Raw genomic sequence first — 22,005 nt, forward strand, 5'->3', positions numbered from 1 at the left:
CCTCTGATAGGAGGAAGGGTGAGAAGATTGCCCTGTTTCCTGGCTCCTGTAGGGTCCCTTACGAAAGGACCCCGCCCCTTTCCGGTCACCCCTTTTAAAGGTTGCCGGAAGGATCTTGCGTTTGTCCTTGGTTTCGGTGACAAACTTGTCCAGGGCCTCTCCAAACAGAAAGCCCCCTTTAAATGGGGCCGATGCCAGCTTCCATTTAGCCTTCATTTCGGCCTGCCAGTGCCTGAGCCATAGGAGGCGGCGGGAGGTGATATTGGAAGCTAGAGCTCTGGAAGAGAATTTTGCTGCTGTCAAGGTGGCATCCGCCGAATACTCGACAGCGGTAATAATCTTGGTTAGCTCATGGCGCCACCTAGATTTCCTGGGCGGGGGTCTGGACCTGAGTTGGCGCAGCCAGAATAGGGTGGCCCTAATAAAAAAAGGAGGCAGAGGTGGATGCCTTGATGGCCCAGGCAGACGCCATGTGTGTTTTCTGACATGCCTTTTCTAACCTCTTATCTTCTGCCTTAAGTCCCTCTAGGAGCTCAGCTGGCAGGTTGGAATTGGAAGTCAGAGACACGACTGGGGCATCTACTTCTGGGAATTTGAGGATTTCCTCCATTTTATCTTCTACTGCATATAGAGTTCTATCCCCCCCACTGGGGTTGGTCAGGGTGCCCGGCTGTAGCCACTGGCGCTGTACCGCGTCCATAAATAGGTCTGGCACAGGAATAACCTCGGGAGTTTCTACTGTCTCTTTGAACAACCCATGCTTAAGATCCTTGGAAGTGGAAGCCTGAGAGGCCTCAGGTCTGGAAGTGGGGCCTAACTCTGTGGCCGTCATGGCTTTGTGCAAGATAGACTTGAATAATGACGGTTGAAACAGGCCAGAGAATTTTGGCTTGTCAGGGGTGGGGTTTTCGTCTTCGGAAAGGGCGAAAATCTCCCCTTCTTCCTGCTCAGAACTTGATAACCCAGAGTGAGAGGGGCTTGAAGATGGAGAGGATACAGGCTCCTTAGAGGTGGAGGCCCTAGGTTTGCGTTTCTCCTTTGGGGCCTTGCCCTTGCGAGAGCCCTTGCGCTTAATGCCTTCAGCTATCCCTTGGGAGATGGCTAAGGCAATTACCTCCCTCATTTCATCCGAAAGAGCAGGACTTTTTCCCCTTTTTTTCTTTTGCTTACTGGGCCTGCGACGGCTAGGCCTGCCTGAGCTGGATCCACCCTTCCCAAAGGGGGAATTCTGGACAGAATCTCGTTCCTCTCCGATGGAGGAGCTAGGGGAGTCGGGGTACCCCCAAGATGCTTCAGGAGATGGATCCCTGGATGCATAGTTATCCCCAGACAAGAATTCACTGTCCCCGGGGGATTGGGCCTCACGATCAGGGGAAGCCGACTCCCTGCTGCGACGGTCTGGGCTAGGTTCTGGCTGAAGGGGCCTTGAAACCTCCCTGGGATCCACTGTGGCTCTTGGAGAAGACCTTTCAAGTGAGCCTTTGTGCCCTTTGCCTTTATTTACAGAGGGATCCAGCTTGCAGCGCTTGCTGGAGGGCCCCACCTGATCCCCTAAGGCCTCCCTGCATTCCTCAGCCATTTCAGGTCCCCACGAGGCCTGGAAGATAGCTGGAGTTGGGATGGGCACGCGCTGGCCTTTGCAGTCCAAAAGCGCTGGCAGAATCTCCAGGAGGGAAGGGCCGCCTTGGGGTCGGATTTCCTTCCTCCCACCGCCCTCGGTTCCCCGAGACTTAGCTTATTTTCCGGAGGGAGAGACTAGCTGGCTTCCCAGACTAGCCCCCAGCCTCCCCGCGGCATTCTGCAGTCGTTGAGGGCTCGCTGAGGCTCCGTTGGCTGGCTGGGCTCTTCTTGCTGCCTTGTTCCTAGCACGCTCTGAGCTCTGCCGCTCTGCCCAGTGAGTCGGAGCGATCCAAAATGGCGGGGGGTGCGCACGCAGCCGCTTCCCGCTCTTTCCAGCCCTGAAAGGCGCGCGAAGGCTCCAGCCGTCGCTGCTGTTGCCGGGCAAAATGGAGCAGGCAAGGGAATCCTAGCAATCCGGCTCACCTGCTTTAGAGCCTTCTCAGAGCCTTGCTGGACTTTTCCTCCCCCTGGGACGCCCCTGTTCCAACAGGGAACTTGGTTTATCCCACTAATTGCTCCCTTGCTAGCCAGCCCCCGCTGTGCAAGCCTTTTCAACCCCCTGCAGTGCTTGCAATTAGCAACAGCAGGGAAAACCCGGCAGCCCTTCTCTTAAAGCGACGGAAGCCTCACTGGAGGTAAATAGACAGACCTGATGTAGAAGCGTGATTTCCTCTATCTGAGAATTTAAACGTGGTCCAAATTGGGAAACTTTTTCCAGCCTTTCTGCTCTTAGACTGGAGCTCTCCCAAAACAGCCCTAACTCGGGCGGACTGAGTTTTCGAATTGAGCATGTGCAGGCAAAGGGAGGCGTGGTCAAGAAAAACATCACTCAGTCCAAGGGCAGATAGGCTGTGTTAACCCAGCATTTGGGCTCTCTGAGCAGTGCACTGGAGAATTGCATTGCTTGGCTGCAGTATACATATACCTCAAACCTGTTTGGAGTGAAACCTCCTCTGGAGTAAGATATAGAGCCAAGAGCCAAGGTGGCGCAGTGGTTAAATGCAGCACTGCAGGCTACTGCTAGATCAGCAGTTCAGCAGTTCAAATCTCACCGGCTCAGGGTTGACTCAGCCTTCCATCCTTCCGAGGTGGGTAAAATGAGGACCCAGATTGTTGGGGGCAATATGCTGACTCTCTGTAAACCGCTTAGAGAGGCCTGAAAGGCCTATGAAGCGGTATATAAGTCTACTGCTATTGCTATTGCTATATGAAAATTATGTTTGCAAAAGGAGGCAGGCAAGAGGAAGATGGGTGCTTAAGTGTCTTCAGCAAGGCATTCACAATGGAAAAAATCCATGCCATCAGCATACCTAAGTAAGGGATTCATTCTAAGTGACATCACAAATGATGATTTTTCTTGCATAATTTTTCAATGTCACAATATTAAACACAACCTATATATTCCTCAATATATGCATATCATTTTATTAGGCATCATACACATTTATGTACTCTGAATATTTTACAGATAGTTACAAACTAAAGTAATTGCAGATAAGAACAAAACAAATTTTCAGTTCTGATTTTGCTGCTGCTTGTAGTTTAAGCTTTAAGAAATAAAAAAATTTAAATGCAACTGATTTCACATTACAAGCAACATTTCTTCATGTAGAGCTTATATATTTTTGGATAGTTTTTAATTGATTATGCTAAAATTGCCAGTCAAAGATTGGAAATACACATACATAAAAATACATTTTTGAAAGAACCTCCTTCTTACTTGCAGCAATAAGAACATATAGAAACACCTGTAGACTAAACAGACAAGATGCTCTTCTCTTACAATAATATAAATTTGCCTAAATACTAAGTTTAAAACAATCGCATCCCAGTCATGTATATTTATTTTCTTTGGTTAAAACATTAACTTCCCAAATAATTGTGAAATTCAAGTTTTATTTTTTTATATACTGGAAATATTGGTCCTGAAATTACAATAAACAGTTTATCTTGCAAATATTTTGTTATCAATGCTTTGGTTCTTGATAAGAGATTCTGATATTTTTAAAATATTTATTACATTTGTGTGCTGCCTATCACGTCTAGAAACAATTCTGTGTGGCTTTAACTAACAGGTTCCACAGCCTAAAAGTGCGAAAACTACTCTATTTCATCATCCAATAAGTATATCAGCTGAAAACAATACTCTTTAGAGGTAGACCAACTGATGGATCACAGTCCTATTACTCCGGCTCTATTTTCCTACTTCCACTGTAGCTTTTGCAGTACTTCTTTATTTTTGTTGGTATTCTGGATAAAAAATTTCTTATACTATATCTCTATTTTTCCACTTATCAATAATTACGGTATATAGACCAACTGTGGGCAACATATCCTAAAGTTAAATGAGACTTTACTAAAACAGTGTGATGTTTGGGGGGGGAAGTCTTCAGGGATTGTGATAAACTGGCACTTCTATGTAACTTTAAGAGGGGGGGGGGGACTCATGAGCAAACTTTCCATGAATTAATGCCAATGCAATATGTGTTATATCCAACAAAGGGCCTGCACCCAATTAAAGCCTAAAATAAAGCAGTAAATATGTGGTTTTACTTCCAATGCCATGACAAAACAGAAAAAGAAACACATGATAACAGCAAAATGTAGAATGATAAAATTTAATTTTCTAAATTTTAGAGAAAGTTCATGTGAATATCTAATTTAGTCATTCTCTGACTAATTCCATTTTATATCAGTGCAAAAAGCTAAAGGAAAATAGATGAGATAAACTCAAAGGAAAATGTACATACAAAAATATTTTCATACTTTCATCATAGAAGTTCATCAAACAAATATAGCTGCTCAAAGAACTAGATTATTCTCTATTCTCATTTTACTTTACATGTGATTAATTTCAGTTTGAAAATTCACACCCAAGCATCCCCAATTATATTTCAGAATATATTACCCAGTACAAAATTCCCAGTACCATTGGAATAAAAATGTAATTATTCAATTTGTCTTTGTTCTGAATTTCTCAGAAAAATACTTTCAACAATATTTATTTTTCTTGGTATTCTAGAATTCTCTTAACTCCATTTATATTTGATACTATCTTGAAATGTTCCAGTTACTGGTATCATCAGTGTAGTTTTTTAAAAGTAGGCTAATGAAAAAGGCACTTAATTTGGGGCTAATATTCATGAAATGTAAAGTGTTAGAGGAAAATGCATTACAATCACTATGTTTTCTTTCTATTGTATGCTCTAGTGTCCCTAGCAATCATCAGAACACATAATCAATACATTATTCTTCTAAATAAAGAAAAATGTGGCAAGATTGGATAATGGAGAAATTAATAAAGCATAATCAGGATCTAACATACTAAAAAACTGCAAGCACATTCTTATCCATTAACCACACTGAAAAGAATAAAGTACAATGTGTCCAGTTAAACTTATAAACTGTGCACACAGACCCTGATAAATATAAGTAGTGTGTATGCTGAAAAAAGGAAAGTAGATCACTCAAATCAGAGCTGAACAAATATAAAGAAATAGAAAAATAATCCTATACATTTTTACTCAAATTAAATACTATAGTATTCAATAAAGCTCACATCCTATTGGCTTCAGTACCATTACCCTCCTCGATTGAAAATTCTCTTCAGAAACTATGCAGAAGTATTGTTCTTACTTTCAGAAATGTGTGAAAAACTATGTGATCCTTATTTACTTTTATTCTACTCTATTTTTAAATATTTATCTAGGTTGGCATTTTTCATTTTTCAATTATAATCATGGCTACCCAATCTCAGGTTTTGAATGTATCTATTAAAAGAAATACAATCAAACCCAGGATTGGGAATTTATGGTTATCCAGGACCATAAATTCAAATCTCTACATTTCAATTGCTATAAATTCCCATTATGTTACTGATTTACACGAGAAAGCCTTATGACAGAGCTGAACGGTTTTTAAAAAATAATTAACAGTCTTATCCATACATTTCTAGACTAGAATATACTAGAAAGTTTACTGGAAAAGGGGAAGAACATTGAGCAGTAAATAAATACTATGTTTTCATGCATGCTGAACTAATAGAATAAAAGATAAAAATAGCCTACTTTAATAGTTAATTTTTTACTTTTGCAAATAGTTTAAATATTCAAAAAAATAATAGACATTGACTTAGAAAACAACAGCATAGGTTTGTCAAGTCATATCAGACTAATATTTTTTCTTTTTATGGCGATGAAAGTTTGTTAAGAAAAGAAGTGTTGTAAATGGATTATACCATATTATTAGTAAAGCATTTAACAAGATTTTTAATTATATCCTTAAGAACAAGATGTTGGTTGGATAATAATCTGGACCAACCAGTTGTACAACCCATCCACCAAAAGAGAATTTCTAAATTATCCTGATGGGAAGTACTGAGTGAGATCCCTCAGGGTCTTGGCCCTGCGCTGTTCAATGTCTTCCTAAATGACCTAAAAGTTGGTACAGAAGGAATGTTTATTACATTTGCTAATGATACCAACACAGGGGATGGCTAATCATGGTTCAGAATAATCTTAGTATGCTTAAACATTGTGTCATATCTAGTAGGGGAATATTAAGAAAAGTTTGAGGTCCTGATCCTGGTGGGAAACATTAAATAAAAAGGTACAAGGTTGGGAAGACCTGATTTGATGCAGAGCACCTTGGAGCACTACAATTAAACTTCAGCACATAACAGCTAACACAGATGATTTGATACTCAGAAGCATTTCATCTATTAGGAAGTAATAATTCCATTGCACTCTGATAGTAATGTTTTGGTCATTTCTGGCCACTACACTAGGCACTGCATTTTAGTGGGATTTAAACAACCTGCACCAGGTTCAGGGAAGAAGCAACATGATGATAAGCGTTCTGAAACTAAGCCCAAGAAGGAAGGGTTAAAGGAACTGGACAGGTTTACCTTGCAAACAAAAGATGACAAATGGAAATGTGATAATGGACTACAATTATTTATAACAGTATTGTTCAACCCTGGCCATTTTAAGATGTGTGGACTTCAGTTCCCAGAATACTGCAGCTAGCATGCTAGGACTGATCTATAAGGCTGCCACATTGAAAACTAGACTACTTTTCTATTAAAAGTGACAACAGGATAAGGACCAACAGGTTGAAATTAAAAGAAAGAAGATGCATGTTAAATATTACAAGAAAAAGTTTAGGTAGTAAGAGATATTAAGCAATAGAAAGATTTCAGCCACCTGTCAGAAACTATTTAAAGAACTAAGGAGGAATTGAAGAAAATTACTTTTAAGGTTTGAACTTACATATGATATATTTCTATCAGTTAATTATTAAAACTATGTAATTTCTATAAAAAAACCTGATATGAGCTCACAAATAATAAATATTGTATTTGTTTACACTTAAAGATCTAAGGATTATAGAAAAAATGATTCTTAACCACTTTATTTCTTGCAAAACAAAAAGTGTGGATATTCCCCATAATTACAAGGAGAGTAGATGGATGTTACAAGCCCAAATCAAAACTGAGAATACATATCATTTCCATACATTGCATTACATTATGTAAAGTCTTTAACTGATTCTTCCCCAAATCCATTCTAGCTGAGAGTGCTGTATGGGAATGCTGTAATGCTCCACGCACCTGAAGTGCAAACTGGGCAAAATAAGCCATTTTATCAGCAAATACAATATTTGCCAAATTTACCATTACAAAAGTTGGGTCAGGCAGGCATAATGAGCTATAATCAGCAGCAAAAAAAAATGAAAAAAAAACGGGAATGCAAAGGCGAAAATGCAAACAAACAATATGAAAACGATGCCCTAAGAGTCCTGCAAAGAGGCACCTTGGCTGTATTAGAGGAGCAAAATAAGTAGATTAAGTAGGACGGCAAGTGTTGTTTGGGGGTGCCTGCCACGTCTTCTGGCTGGCATTAGATGTGGGGAATCCCCCCACCCAAAGGAAGATACTATAAAGAGAAGCCCCAAACTTTCAGGCGGTTAAGTAAGCGCCCTGTAAAGGGGAGAGAGAGCCATCTGCCCCGAGTAAAGGGTAAGCGGGGACGAGCTTCCCCGTTTTCCCTTCGAGGTCTCGGCTCGACCTCCCTCAGACTTACGAGAGACGCGCAAGTCGCTAGGAAAGGAGTTCCTATCTGAGGCAAAAAAATATTATTTCATTTTTGATTACTCCGTTTAAATCCCGCCTTTACCTTAATCCCAACCCTCAGGGGCTCCCAACCTTTGTCTGAGGGGGATTCCCTTCTCCTCTTCCTCCTCTCCTCTTCCACCACCATCCCTCCTGGCTTCTCGAGGGAGCCCGGCAGAGATACGCATCTCCGAACTGCTCCTTCCTCAAAGGAGGGTACCTCATAATGCCCGCCCATGGGCCCAGGGAGAAGGTTAGCCCGGCCTTTAGCGGCCCGACGATGGGTAAAAGACGCAACCCGGCGCCTCGCTCACCTCCGAATGCGGCGGCAACAACAGCAGCAGGCGCCGCCGGGCCTGCATGGCAAAGAGATTCCTCCCGGGGCTATGAGCCCTCTTTCTGTTCCGAGCGGGGCCTTGCGCTAAAAGCGAGCGTCAGAAAGGCCGACCCGGAGTCTACCAGGCTCCCCGCCCGCCCGTCCCTCAATTCCCAACCGCGACGGCCGCTGGCGGCCAGCGGGCTTGGCTGACTTTAAGCTTATTCGGAAGCTACCTCAGCAAACCGATAACCAGCGCCCCCTGTCAGGTTCCAGAGGCGGTGCACGGCACTGCGGCACGAGCCCAGCGCCTGACCGACCTCCTCAGGCCACCGGCGCACGGCTGCGTGGTAGAGCGACGCCGCGGATGAGATGGCGAAATTGCACGTCCTCCGCTCGCTCGGCTCCCCTCGTATTCCCCGATGGACTTCCACCGCGGAGACCCGCATGAGGCTGCCGTTTTTATCTGTGAGGGTTTCTGAGCCGGAGTATTGCAACAAAACACACACGTCTGAGGAAGGGTCGTGAGAGGGCAGTTTTGTCTACAAAAAAAAAAAGACAACTTGCTCTGTTCTGGGGGTAGGTGGGGTCTACCAGACCTGGGGCAACATATATTTCGGTGACCTTTAGAAGGCAGAAATAATTGGTTTTGAAATGTATTGGATGTAGTAAGCTCGGGTTGGTAGTAGGGCTGTTGGTCTGAGCTCCGAGTTTATTAATTTGGTTGCAACCAAATTGCCAAGCTCTGAGCTCAGACCAACAGCCCAGAATTGGTTTTCTGTGTCCTTTTGCTGCCCTCTAATGTTCGTCGGGTTTGTTTGTTTGTTTTTTGCAGGGACTCCAGATTTTGTGGTCTTCATAGCTGTTATCAACATCTATGCATTCTGCATATTGTTTTCATCTGAATTTAGCGTTTAAATTAGCTGTCCCTGTGCCACACACACACACACCAAGCATGTGTCTACATTGTATAGATAGTGCTTACAGCCACAATTATGACTTCCATTGTTAAGCACTATATTGAGTCACGCTTGGTTTTACAACTTTTTTTGCCAGTTAAGCAAAACACATCATTGTTAAATGAATCTGGCTTCCGAGTTGACCCTGCTTGCAAAAACCAGCTGGGATGGTTGCAATATAGTGAACCCTGGGATGCTACAACCATTGTAAATACATGCCAGTTTACCAGGCACCCAAATTGTGATCATGTGACCGTGGGGATGCTGCAATAGTCACTTTTTTCAGCATGACATAACTTCAAACTCATTAAAAATGGTTAAGGACTTACCTGTAACTTTTGCCCTGACAAATATGTTGTCTTCCAAGAATCTGACTTTTGAAAATTTGGTAACTGATTTATCCTTTTACAGTATTTTCTATTCAAATTTCACATATTTCAAGTCAGTACCCAACAGTTTTCTGCTGCCTGAAGAATAGGAAGGTAGCTACTCTTTAACTTAGTGAGTAGGGAAAGGCTCTATGTAAAAACAACTTCTGGAATAGTGATCAAAAGCCAAACTATTGAGGTGCCTTGCAAACTAATACATTACAAAGTGTTTTCTTAGATTTCAGCCACCAGATACATAAAGTTATAAGAAAGGAGTATATCCTGTATATTGTATCCTGTATATTGCATTTGTTAGGAGAGAGAGCAGTAGTGAGACAGAATTACCTACAGGGAGTGATAACTAAGAAAACAATGATTAAGACAATTACAAAAGTCTTGGGGAAAAGTCATAGGATGGCTGATTAATCATTAGTGTAATGAGCAGTTTGCCTCAATCTGTGAGAAAAGGCATTAAATCTGACAAAACATGGCTCGGGTTCGCAATGAAATGCGCCTTTGTGATTTCCTTTGGCAAAGAAAGCCATTCTAAGGTCAAAGAAGATTCTAGTGAGTTAAAATGTTCCCTGCTGACTTTATGCTACTATTTCTGATGTCAGATTATGGCAATTTCTGTTATTATGTAGAGACTGGTTTGTTTCTGCTGATGGAGGATGGCCACATTGGAGGAGTGTTTCCTGATGATGTGATACAAGTGCTACAAAAGTATTGACAAAGCAAGTATGAGTTCCCATCCATGTTTGTGCAGGACCTGGTTTCTGTTATCTGCATCATTGAGGTTGGTTTGTTGCTACTAGTTACTAGCTGTTTTAGAATAATTATGGAATATATTCTAAAGTTCTATTACCTCCTCCTGCAGACAGGTGGAATAGTGGTCCCACTGTTTAAAATAGTTTGGTGCCAATATAGGTTTTGATGTTTATATATATAATATATATATATACACACACTGTATATATATATATACAGTATATGTATATATATGTATATATATGTATATGTATATATATGTATATATATGTGTGTGTGTGTGTATATATATGTATGTATGTATGTATGTATGTATGTATGTATGTATGTATATATATACACACACACACACTCACTGCAATTCTGGGCAACTTATAATAACCAAACACAGAGATCAGCAATTCCATTCAAATAAAAGCAAACCCTTCATAGGTGATCCTGAAATTGTAATTGCCCATGTGCAATTATAAATGCACATTAACTTGAAAGTAAATCCTCTGCATTTAATGTAATTTAAACCTAATTAAAGGTGCAAAGGAATGCACATTCAGTAATGCTAAGGAGCTGGGATCTTGTTTGCTCTTACAAAAAGGATTTTATAGAACATTTAAAGATTTAATATTTTTATTATTTTGGATTTTATTATTTTGATGTGCTACTGGAAACTGTAGACCTGCTTTAAGTGGTGATGTACAAATAATTGTAATATAATCAATAGTTTAATAGCACATTCCTAAACCTTTTTACTCAAATACTGTGAACATTGTTCCCTTGATAGGTGGCAGAACTAATATTCCCAATAAATATCCTCTCATACTAATTGCAGATACATGGCTGCTGCACACTTCCTGCTTTTTCTTGCACAAGGACAAGGAAGCTAGCATTTTAGATTGCAGGAACAGATGACTGTTACACAGATAGCAAATAGTTTATTTTCAAATTGAGAGATTTCAATAAAGCCCTGTTTTCTGGCTTTTAGCTGATCCTAGTAAATGGGACCAATTAATAGTTGAATTAATTGTTTTCAAATAAATGTTTTAAAACAATATTAATAAGAGAATGCACATCTTTCAGTAAGTGAAATTGTGATTATCAGGGAAATCTAAAATCAGAAGATAAAAGCTTGGGTCAGATGTTTTTCTATGTTTGTTATGATACCATCATATAAGTTAATACTTTTCTTAAGCAGGCTGCTGCTTAGAATTCAGACAATCAGGGAAATCAATAAAATTAGGTTCTTAATATAGACGTGGGCAGTAGTGGAAAGCTGCATTAATAGTTCTGGAAAAAACAAGCTGCCAATTAAGTACCACCCAGTTAAAAGTAATAAGCAACCTAGTAAACATTATCTTCCTTCACATTTCCATCTAGTTGCCCATATTAGTATTTGTAGTGCCATCAAGCATCCCTATACCATGAGAAATATAGTCAGCAAATGAGACATTATCTATTTTTCAAAGAAGTCTTATTCACACATATTAAGTGATAATGAATGTTGACTGGTTTTAGCCTAATGCAAGAACAAACCTTTGTGTTATCTTTAGTGTTTCTAAACCAGGTGTCTAACACTTCTTCAACAAACTGTGGTTTAATAACCCTGGTTTACTATTCTATATCAACAAAGATGTTGTGGTCGGTCTTTTTACATTAATGAAACTGCACTGTGGGAAAATATTTAAACATAAATCTTTTTGTCCCAAATAGAGTATATATGGATACAAGCAGCCCTTTTTAATATTTAAACCATCTAGTCTTTTTCTCCTTCAACATTAAATCAATTGAAAATAGCTAGAAATACGTTAAATAAGTTTTGTTTATTTCAAGCTATTGCTAAAGAAAATACTGAAATTTTGTAGGACCAATAAAAGGCAAAATCAAAGTGATTACTCATGTTAGATGTTCCACAATTTACCTACTCCCTGTATGATTGCTGAGATAATCTGAAATATATATAATCAACCATTCAGATTATGTGAATTTGGTCACTATATTTATATCAGTTCTTGACACTGATATACTAAATGTATATGAATGTAATTGACAAGTTTGCTGACAAGCTAAAACCTGAGCACTATAATTTAATACCATAATTCACATTTAACTAGGATTAGAAGAATGTTTCTTAAAAATTTGGAAGTGATCTGTCTTTACAATAAATTTAAAGTATTTATGTAAATTCTAACAAATCACTGGATCAGTTTAATATATTAAGCTATGAACCTATAGAAATACTTCAATGAATGTTTTAATCTTTCTGTAACCTGCCTCATAGATGCATTGCTGCATTGCTCTTAATAAAAACTTGATGAACTAATTTACTTGTTATGGACAAATGAGCAAATGAAAAATTAGCATCACTGCATTTGTTCTCATGGTATCACAACTAAAATGCTTAATTTATTTCAGGATGCTGATAGCCCCAGATAAATAGCAAATGAAATTTGGGCAATATAATCAAAATCTTAAAATGGACTATATCTTCAGTTATTATCAGTTTAATTATGTTTCTATATTTTATAATACCTCAGGAAAAGAAAGCATTAAGAAATCAACAGGTCTTTCAATTACAATACTTTACATTAAATTATCTTTTTCAAACATGGTAATTCCATTGTTATGAACTTTTAAATGACCATTACATTAATTAGTAAAAGTTCCCTGCAAAGAGATTTCTAGATGTTCTCCTATGGCAAAAGCAGTATAAAAAGTATATCAACTGCATATGTACATTCTGCAGTAAGAGAATACATTTTCAAAAACGAGGCACAGTAAAAGTATTACTAATTAAACAGGTTGTGCATCCATATTTTGTTCTGCTGTTTGAAGAGTTCACACACAAGGGAACATCACCTCCTTCGAATTATTTTATTAAGATCCATGTATTATATAAAATAGAACAAGAAAATCTATAAAATCAAGTGAGCAGATCAGATGCCATTACAAAATATATCTTGGGAAGTCAGCCTGATACTATTAGAATGCTGTATTGCCTCAAAATATAGTTGCTGGGTGCATTTATCAGCAGAAAAAAACAGATATATCTAAGTAGTATACCAAAATAAGCTGTGGAAAAGAAGGCTTTTTCAAACCCTGATTGGCCTCAACAAGATTTACAATGATGCTTCATTGCAAATACATCAAGTTTATTTAAAGAACCAAGAGCTTCAACTGCAAAGATTATATCAAGCACCTTTGTTTAAAGAGTTTCACAGAGCATTTACTATTACTATGTTCTAACAATTAGGGCTCATGTTACAGAAGTGACTGCAATACATTATCAACCCACAATATAATGCGGGAGAAATGTAAGGAAGGTTACCTTCAAAACTGATGGATTATACATTTGTGAAATTAATTTTAGCTCTTCCTTATGAATTCTATGTATTCCAAGTTACATTTCCTGATTTTAGTGTCCAAAAGTAAGAGTTTACCAGCTCTTAGGAGCAAAATTATTATTATAATAGACTATTATATTTCTTAACAAAATAACCTACCTGTACATTACAATGCACTATTTTCTAGTTGAAAATATGAACAGACCTGATAACCCCTTATTAAAACCAGATACTCCTACTGGAAAAGACACCCAGGCTAAGAAATGTATTGCCTAGCTGAGATAGAAATCAAATCAGGCACAGTATCTTGAAGAGGGGCTAGCTGATAGTGTACCAAGAAAAAAAACCAAGGCAGTGGATGCTGTAGAATATATCCTCCAATCTTTATCTCAGTAAATGTAAGTATGTATATCACCAAGTTTCTTAGAGGACAAGAAAAATTGTATCAGGGATGCAGCATTGATATTTGGCTCAACCTAGAATCAGGGTGCCTCACTGAAGACCGAGTATAGTATCTGATAGCATGAAAATGCAACCCAAGTTTATTATTAAGATGAACATGAAGAGAGCTTTTAACAGTAAAAGAGAAGCTCTTATGAATAATATTTTTAAAAGTTGCAATAAACATGCATACCGATAGCCTTTGGTAGAAATTAAAACCAAAAGGAAGCTGATGAGAAACTACACAAATACACCATCAGTATGGTCAAGTACATATGTAAATATAATAATTAATACAGAAATTAAAACCAAATGGTAATGTGGCATCCCCAATTTATTACTTTTTTCATTTTACGAGAAATATCTGATTTCAATAGTTTACTTTAGCCAAATTAAAGTTTTCTTTTATTTCTATTTTAAGGATGAAGGGAAATCAAGATCTGCTCTCAAATTTCCTCAACTGTACGTTAAGCGACATACATACATTCACACACTTTGGAACCACACATACACGCGCACACCTTAATCTGCACTGAAAATGTCTTTTCTTTTTAACTGAAAAGGTAGATCCTGAAGTAAGTGCAAAATGCAAAAATCAACTGACAGGAAATGCTGAACAAACAGCATAATTAAAATACAAAATATTTTATGTTATTGAACTATTAAACGGGTAATGTTCGCTGTTTTTGTAAACTTTGGAACCACACAGCTGATTTCTTAAATCTAGTCCATGTCAACTTCCAGAACTATTAATGAATTAATTAGCTTCATTTTTTGATGCTTCATCAAAGTTTTCTACAAGATCTGGAAAAGATGGAAATATATAATAGGCTCAAAAACATTGTTATTAAAAATGCATTATATAGAGGATTAAAGTATTTATATACTAGTAAAACTCTCCTGTCTATCTGAAACCTTCAATGAATCAATATAACTGAAATCTGCTAACTTAAAAATGTGAATGAAATGCAAGCCCCATTTCACTTTGGAAATAATATTTCAAGGATGTTCAGACCAGTTGTATTCACAAGGTTGTGGCTGCTGCAGTACCACTATAGTCAGCCACAGTCCTGTAACTGTGACTTCCGATGCTCCCTGCCAGCTTCCCACAAGGAGGTCACTCTCACTCCCATGCTTTTTTGGCTGCCCAAGGTCATTCTGTTTATCTGTTTTACGTAAATAAGTATCTCTGAAAGAATAAGCCAATGGGTCATGGATTGTCTAGTAATTGAAGAATTAAACTTGATTTAACTTATAAATGCTTACAAAACATATTTTGCTTTTAAGGAATATTATAATATAGCATATTTTGGTTCATTAAACAAATTCTAATTCCTCCAACATCCAGAAATTAAATAATACAACAGCTCCTAGATTCAATTCTTATGGAGCCAATAACATATAGTGGTACCTCAGTACTCATAGTAATTGGTTCTAGGAAACACATTGTGTAGCAAAATGATGAGTACCAAACACATTTTTCCCATAAGGAATAATGTGAGTCAAAAAACAACATTGATAAATTCTAGATTGTGCATCAAATACCAAATAAACAATGACTACTGGGACAAAATTTTCATGTCAAAATGTGTTGAGTACCAAATTTGATGAGTTTCAAAGCAGTTGAGTACCAAGGTACCACTGTACATTCATACAGGCAGTCTCTAGATTAAGAATGTCAACTTATACTTAAGAACAAGCTGCCTATTATAAAAAATGGCAAATGGAATAGTCCTATGAATCAACAATCTGAAGTTACCCAATGTTTTTACTGTACTGTATTTAATATACAGCCAGTTTTCCACAATTCATAAAAAACATTTCATGGCTTCAGTGGTTTGTCGCCTCAAGGAAGGAAAACACCATCTACCATTTTTACTAATAGACCATTCATGAGCTCGAGTTTTGACTTACAAATTTGATTTAAATCGAATTTGTTTATTAAAGAACTTGTTTTTAACCTAGGGATTTCCTGTACTTCATAATAATATGTAGCAAAATTCTGTGCTTGTTTCTAAAAAGTACCTTTTATTCATAGATCAAACCTATTGACCCTCAGTTTTACTCATTATTATAGATATATACCTTATCTTACATTGTGCGTCATGCTGATGAAATGATTTCTTTTACAATTTCCATTCTTGGAACAGTCTTCAAATTAAGGCTAGAATTATCATATGCCTATTCAAAGGTCATGCAGTAAAAAGTAAATTATTTTCAAATTAATCCAAACCTACCAGGCACATCATCATCTTCCTCATCAATATCTTCCGATTTTGGTACTTTGCTATCCAACACTAGAAAATAAAATGTTAATTTATTTCAAGAAATCACATTCATATAGTTAATTACCTGGATTATAAAATTGCTGCAAATTCACTGCTTGCTAACTGTGTCTATATAAACATTTTCAAGTATAGACTTGTAGTTTTTCACTTCACTGAATGGAACTCTTTAAGGATCCTCTCCACCAACCTTTGATGTAACTTTTGATTGGGCCTACAGAAGAAATTAAGTCTATTCTTGCTTCCCTCTTTCATTTATTTTGTTTTCAGAACAAAATTCCCAACTTTGCAATTCAAATTAAGTTTTTAAAAATTATTCCTTTGCAGACTTTTATGAAGTTGTTACTAGATTTCATGAATATTTAATTCTGTTTTAAAATAAATCTTATTACTATAACTCTATGTTCTGCAACCTAATTCCAATTCAAGGCAACTCTTATTGTCTCTTTTTATCAGTCATAACCAATACATGTAATAATTACCTTGTCTTGGGAACTGCTCCGCTAACTTTCGAAGACTTGTTAAACTATCGGCACCCAGTTGACTTAAATGCCAGGTAACATTTCCGTGATTGGTTTGGCTTCAGCATGACCAGTAATTGCAAAAGTATTTGCAGAGAGTGAAGCCTGGACTTTTGGATTGTTGAAATGAATAACTGTTCCATCATCTTTTATCATATTCACCTGTTTTAAACATAGATTTATTAGAACTTATGCATATGGAGTAATATACCAAAAATATAACCAATCATTATACAAATAATTTTATTCTATAAAAATAAACATCCATAAGGTAATAAGATATAGGTATTTAAGCTTGAAACACATTTATATACCGTGGTATATATAATATAAAATCCAAACCACTTTTACTATAAAATTTTGTAAAGCAAACAACCTTCACATTAATACCTAATAGGTATGTTTCAGGTGACAGAACTTATTTCTTAGCATGGTGATTCCTTTATTTTGAGGAATGCAAAATAAATATGATAATTAACCTCAAAGGCTTAAAAATTAATACAAATCCATTTTGTCAAGCTTTGTTTTATTGCATTTTGATTCTACTGAAAAAATTAAAAAGATTTAAAGAATTACTTTTCAATCTATTTCAAATTAATATATGTATTATAATCTGGATGTACCCCAGTTACTACATGTTCAGTGCCTACTTCTAATAAAAATATTGAACCTATGAAAGTGTATATCCATACGGTTCCTCCAACACAATTTAACATTCAGCATGAATGTAAAGCATGCTAATATTACAGACCTGATTCAATACTACTCGCTATTCTTTATCTAAATTATAAGCAACTGGTTACTTTGTATTGTTGACAGGTGACCTAAAACACCAATCATTTTAAATGTATTCACTTCAAATAATAAAGCTAGAACCAAGGGGCCTGTTTTCAGACATTCAGAGACTTAACATACAATCAAACTTTAGAATAGGGTTTTTCTATGTTTCCCTTTCTCACACAGATTTAAAACAATGTTGCATTTCAGAAATGAATTACAATTGCAAAGATTATGAAAAGAAGCATTCAAATATAACATAAAATATTAATATTGATGTACCTCTTCAATGCCAGCAATATTGTTTACTGCCAATTTTTTAAGTGAACTCTGAAGTTTTTTATCATCAGCTGTTGCTGTTCTGTGGACTACCTTCTTCTTTCTACGAGCTGTACCCTGAGACACAAAAATACATACATAAATATTTCCAAATCAAATATTTCATATCTACTTACTTTAAAAAGTTATTTATACACTTTTTTTAATCAAAAAGGACTTACAACTATAATAAAATGCCTTCCAGCATGAGATTTTCTATACAAGAAACCATTTCAAAAGATTTTTATCCAACTCAGTTGAAATTTCTAATTTATTCCTGTTTTTGCCAAAGCATCTCAATCATTACAGCACGTGGTCATATGTTAAATGCATGTGTATGTGGTCTGTGTGCAGTCCTTGTATCCCTGGGCAATTCTACTTATGGGGCAGGCTCTGTTGTTTTGCTATTAAACTAGAGGTCATACAATCTCTTTTCTATCTCATGTGAGCAAAAATTGCTACTAATGGGTGTTTAGGAAATATAGTGTCTATTGGTTGTAATATATAGCACTAGCTCTTTCCATGAGAAAATCAGTTCTGCTTTTAGATACTAACATTGAACAGCAACTTGCATTTTTTTTTCCAAAAAAGAAACGGAAGCCCTGATTACTGTATAACTATTGAACACATCAGAATGGACAACAGCCTGTGGAAAATAGATATGTGGAACAAATCCCTATTATAAATATTTTCCACCTAGATGTGTATCTACCTACACAAATATATGCAGTAATTATAATTTATATAATATTCCTATGTTCATTATTCATACCTTTCCACCTATTCGGACCTGAGCCTGAAGTTTAGCCAGTTTTTCTTGATTCATCTTGCTTTATCTGAAAAATAAATATACTAGCTAGGTTTATGACAAATCCAGAATTCATTTTTAAAAATTTATTGTCTTTCAAAACATCAAGTTTATCTGTTTAATATCATAAAACATGAGCAATTTACGAAAAACACATCCATATTTATTCCTGGACCCCAGTTTGTTTGGAGAAAAAAAGCATACTGGAACATGACTGTCTTTTATCAGAAAGGGAAAAGGGCGTTGCACGCTCTACCTTCACTCCTAATTCTAATTGGCTTTGCCCTGACACACTGACCTTAATATCAATGTTTGTTTTGTCTGTGAAGTATATAGCACATATTCACTGATACAGAATAAAATATACACTAGGAAGAATATGTACCCTATATGATTTATTATTTTAAGCAAAAGAAAAGTTCTTCCTCTTAATGCAGTAGAACTGGGGTCCCCAACCCCTGGGCTGCAACCACAACCTGGCTTTGAACGTTTGGAACCAGGCCATGGAAATGGCAAGTGTGTGTGTCTACACAATCCCCTTGCATGAGCAGCAGGCGAGTGTGTGCGCTCCATTTGCACGAATGGTTGGCATGTGTGCCCGCTGCTTGTACAAATGGAGCATCAAGTGCTAGCCTGCCGCTTGCAGGGAGTCATCCCCTCCCCACCGCTGGTCTGCAAAGCCAGAAAGGTTGGAAAACACTTTCGTATAATTCTATCACATAAAAATGGAAACTAATGAGAATTAAGTCCATATTTATCCACATATGTCCAGGTAATTATAAATCATTTATTGCTCTTGCTACAATATTAAAGAAATAAAAAATGCTTTGATCAGAATATGGAAAGTTAATGTAAATACAGGTTAGTTACATTGGTATTTATCTTTTTATTATGAATTTTAAAACAGCATTTTAAGGGTCATCACCCTTATGGTACAAAACTCATAAATGGTCATTTATCTACAGCTATATGAGGCTACCTTTAATCGATGGGAAATGATTATACAATTCATATGTTGACTCACTGTGCAGTAGAATTCTAACACAATTTAGATGGGTTTGGGGAAGTATATGTATAGCTACAAAAATACAGAAAACCCATAAACACAGCCAGTTAGTATCCTTTCTATAAAACTATGCTTACATATAAGTGAATCACAAGAGTACCAATGTCAGCATTTTACTTTTGATATGTGGAGAGGTATTTATTTGAAATAAACATGAACAAATATAAACATCAAGGAAGTCTTTTTAAATATCCCTCCTGAGTGTCATCTATAGGTCGAAATACTCTGCACATATAGTTCCCCAGCCATGGAATGCATGCCTTAAAGGAATAGCATGGAGCTCTTTTTTCTACTTTTATAAAAGGAATCAAGACCCTGCTTTACAATTTAACCTTTTCAAAAAGACTGACTTGACTGTTGTTATAAACTGTTAACTCTTTATATTTTAATGATTATGGGAAGGAATACATTATAAAAAAATACACCGATTGATAAAATATATACTATTAAATTTCCCATGTTATATACATGTGTTGTCATTTGTTTTCTTGCAATATCTGTGGAATTTCTTAGAATCTCCTGTAGTTATATCATTATGTTTACCTGCACTTGCACTATTTCCCAACATTCTCCCAACGAGCCAAGTTAAAATAACCAACTTCAGCACATAATCATCAATCAAATCATCCTAACATTACTTATAGTTTAGAGATTTTTCCACTAGATTAGCAATGACATGCCCTTTAATGCTAACCATGCTGTTCTGTGCTTAGCAGAGCATGTTAAGCTCCAGCAAGTTGAAAGGTAGGATGCATTTTTTCCTTATAGTACAAAATGTCATATTCCACCAGACCTATAGAGCTCTAAGATAATAATTGACTTAAATCTTTGCAGAACTGAAATATCTGTAATTGAAAATTAGAGTGTATTACACAGTGAAACAGAAAAGGGCCCTATATAGTTAAACCCCCACTCAAGGCAGTGAGTAAGATGTTCTCAGAAACAGGTAAAATAATTCCTTTGTCAGTGAACTTGAAAATACAAATTTGCTCACATTATGAAAAAGGAAGATGTACTGTAGTGGAACGATTTTTATTTTGATCTATTATAAATCAGGAGTACATCTGTAACCCAAAGTAGGTGAAAGAAGTACAGAAAGTACTTGGGGGGGGAGGTATAATATATTATTCCTGCAAAAATAGACATCTATTAAGAAGGCCAAAATCTTCTCTACTTTGGTACCTGGCATGTCAAAGAAATCTAACTGCTGATAGTCATTATGATCCTAGTCATAAAGATTGATATTACTCATAATTATAATTAGCAATAACATGCTTTATTTCATACACCTAACGACCTCTTTTTCTATTACTACCAGCAGGATGTCGATTTATAAAATCACAATAACCAGATACAAAACACGAAGGGGAAAATACACTCTGGAGAAAAGACAGTGAAAACCAAGTCGTACAAAATTTAAAAAAAACGAGTGTAGCCATTAGGAGAGAACTAGAGATACGTGAAGGAATCTATAGCGGCATACTAACAACTCCAGAGCCCAAAGCTGGTGAAAGAGGCCTGACGAAAGCCCCACTCCCAACCCAAAGAGGGAAGCTTTCTGTCCTGAGGGAAGAGTTGGAGGGAATCCAGGGGATGTTTCTCCTCCGAGGGAAAGAGGATGAGGTGCGACTTTGCAGGAAGGTGAGAGATCCTGGGACCGAAAAATATAATATACATTTCTTCACTTAGGGAAGTAGAAGAAGCGCCACTGTTGTGCCTTAGAAAAGGAGAAGAGGAGGTAGAGCTAGCGAAAGGTCCACGAGACGCCTCGCTAGTCTCGGGTTGGCGGCAGAAAAGGTGCATTCACACGACCGGAAGCACATAAAACAAGGGAGAACGCGAGCGGTCAATGGCAAAGGGTCCCGGGAATGCGAAATAAGCCAACCCAGGCTTCCCCGGAGGCGAACTCCTTGCCCAGGCCCCACTCTCCTCCCCCCTCACTCATCGGCCCACCAGCAGGCCCTCCCACCGTGCACCGCGCGCGGCCAAGCAGCCCCCCGGCTCGGCTTGCGGGCTCGCGGTGGGCGCAAAAGCATCAGAGGATTGAAGCGGGGAAATTTTCACCTCAATCCGACGACCTTCCAAAAGCAACACGCGGCAACAACAAGATGGCGGTGAGGGGCTGAGAGAGTGAGAGGGGTCTGGACCAGGAGGTCTGGAATCACGGGACCATGGTCCCGCCCCTCGCATCCAATTGGCGGATAAAATGAGTCCGGTGTATAAAATGGGCGCCGGCAGCCGCATCTTTCCTTGGCTCCCGCTACGGGCAACTGCAAAGTCTCTGTGTCTGCTGTGCACGCCCAGGGGGGGT

At 37.6% G+C, this 22,005-nt stretch overlaps 2 protein-coding genes across 4 annotated transcripts in view; both read right to left on the minus strand.

Moving 5' to 3' along the window:
- The window catches only part of ZFYVE9 (zinc finger FYVE-type containing 9), a 94,985-nt gene extending 86,740 nt beyond the window's left edge, over window positions 1–8,245 (minus strand). For 2 of the 3 annotated variants that reach the window (XM_032218694.1, XM_032218693.1), the window contains exon 1: window positions 8,047–8,245. The gene's annotated coding sequence lies outside the window, so the exon portion shown is untranslated. Of the gene's footprint in view, window positions 1–7,796; window positions 8,007–8,046 lie in introns of those variants that run through there. The other variant, XM_032218695.1, reaches the window with a different exon arrangement.
- Window positions 8,246–12,707: 4,462 nt separating this feature from the next.
- Window positions 12,708–21,998, minus strand: BTF3L4 (basic transcription factor 3 like 4). Its single transcript, XM_032217478.1, is given in 7 exon segments — window positions 12,708–14,723; window positions 16,157–16,216; window positions 16,687–16,755; window positions 16,758–16,887; window positions 17,785–17,898; window positions 18,593–18,656; window positions 21,759–21,998. Coding segments are annotated over 6 exon segments (474 nt in total). The 5' UTR covers window positions 18,647–18,656; window positions 21,759–21,998; the 3' UTR covers window positions 12,708–14,676.
- Window positions 21,999–22,005: the final 7 nt, after the last annotated feature.

This window comes from Thamnophis elegans, chromosome 5, assembly GCF_009769535.1.
Source record: "Thamnophis elegans isolate rThaEle1 chromosome 5, rThaEle1.pri, whole genome shotgun sequence".
NCBI lineage: Eukaryota > Metazoa > Chordata > Lepidosauria > Squamata > Colubridae > Thamnophis > Thamnophis elegans.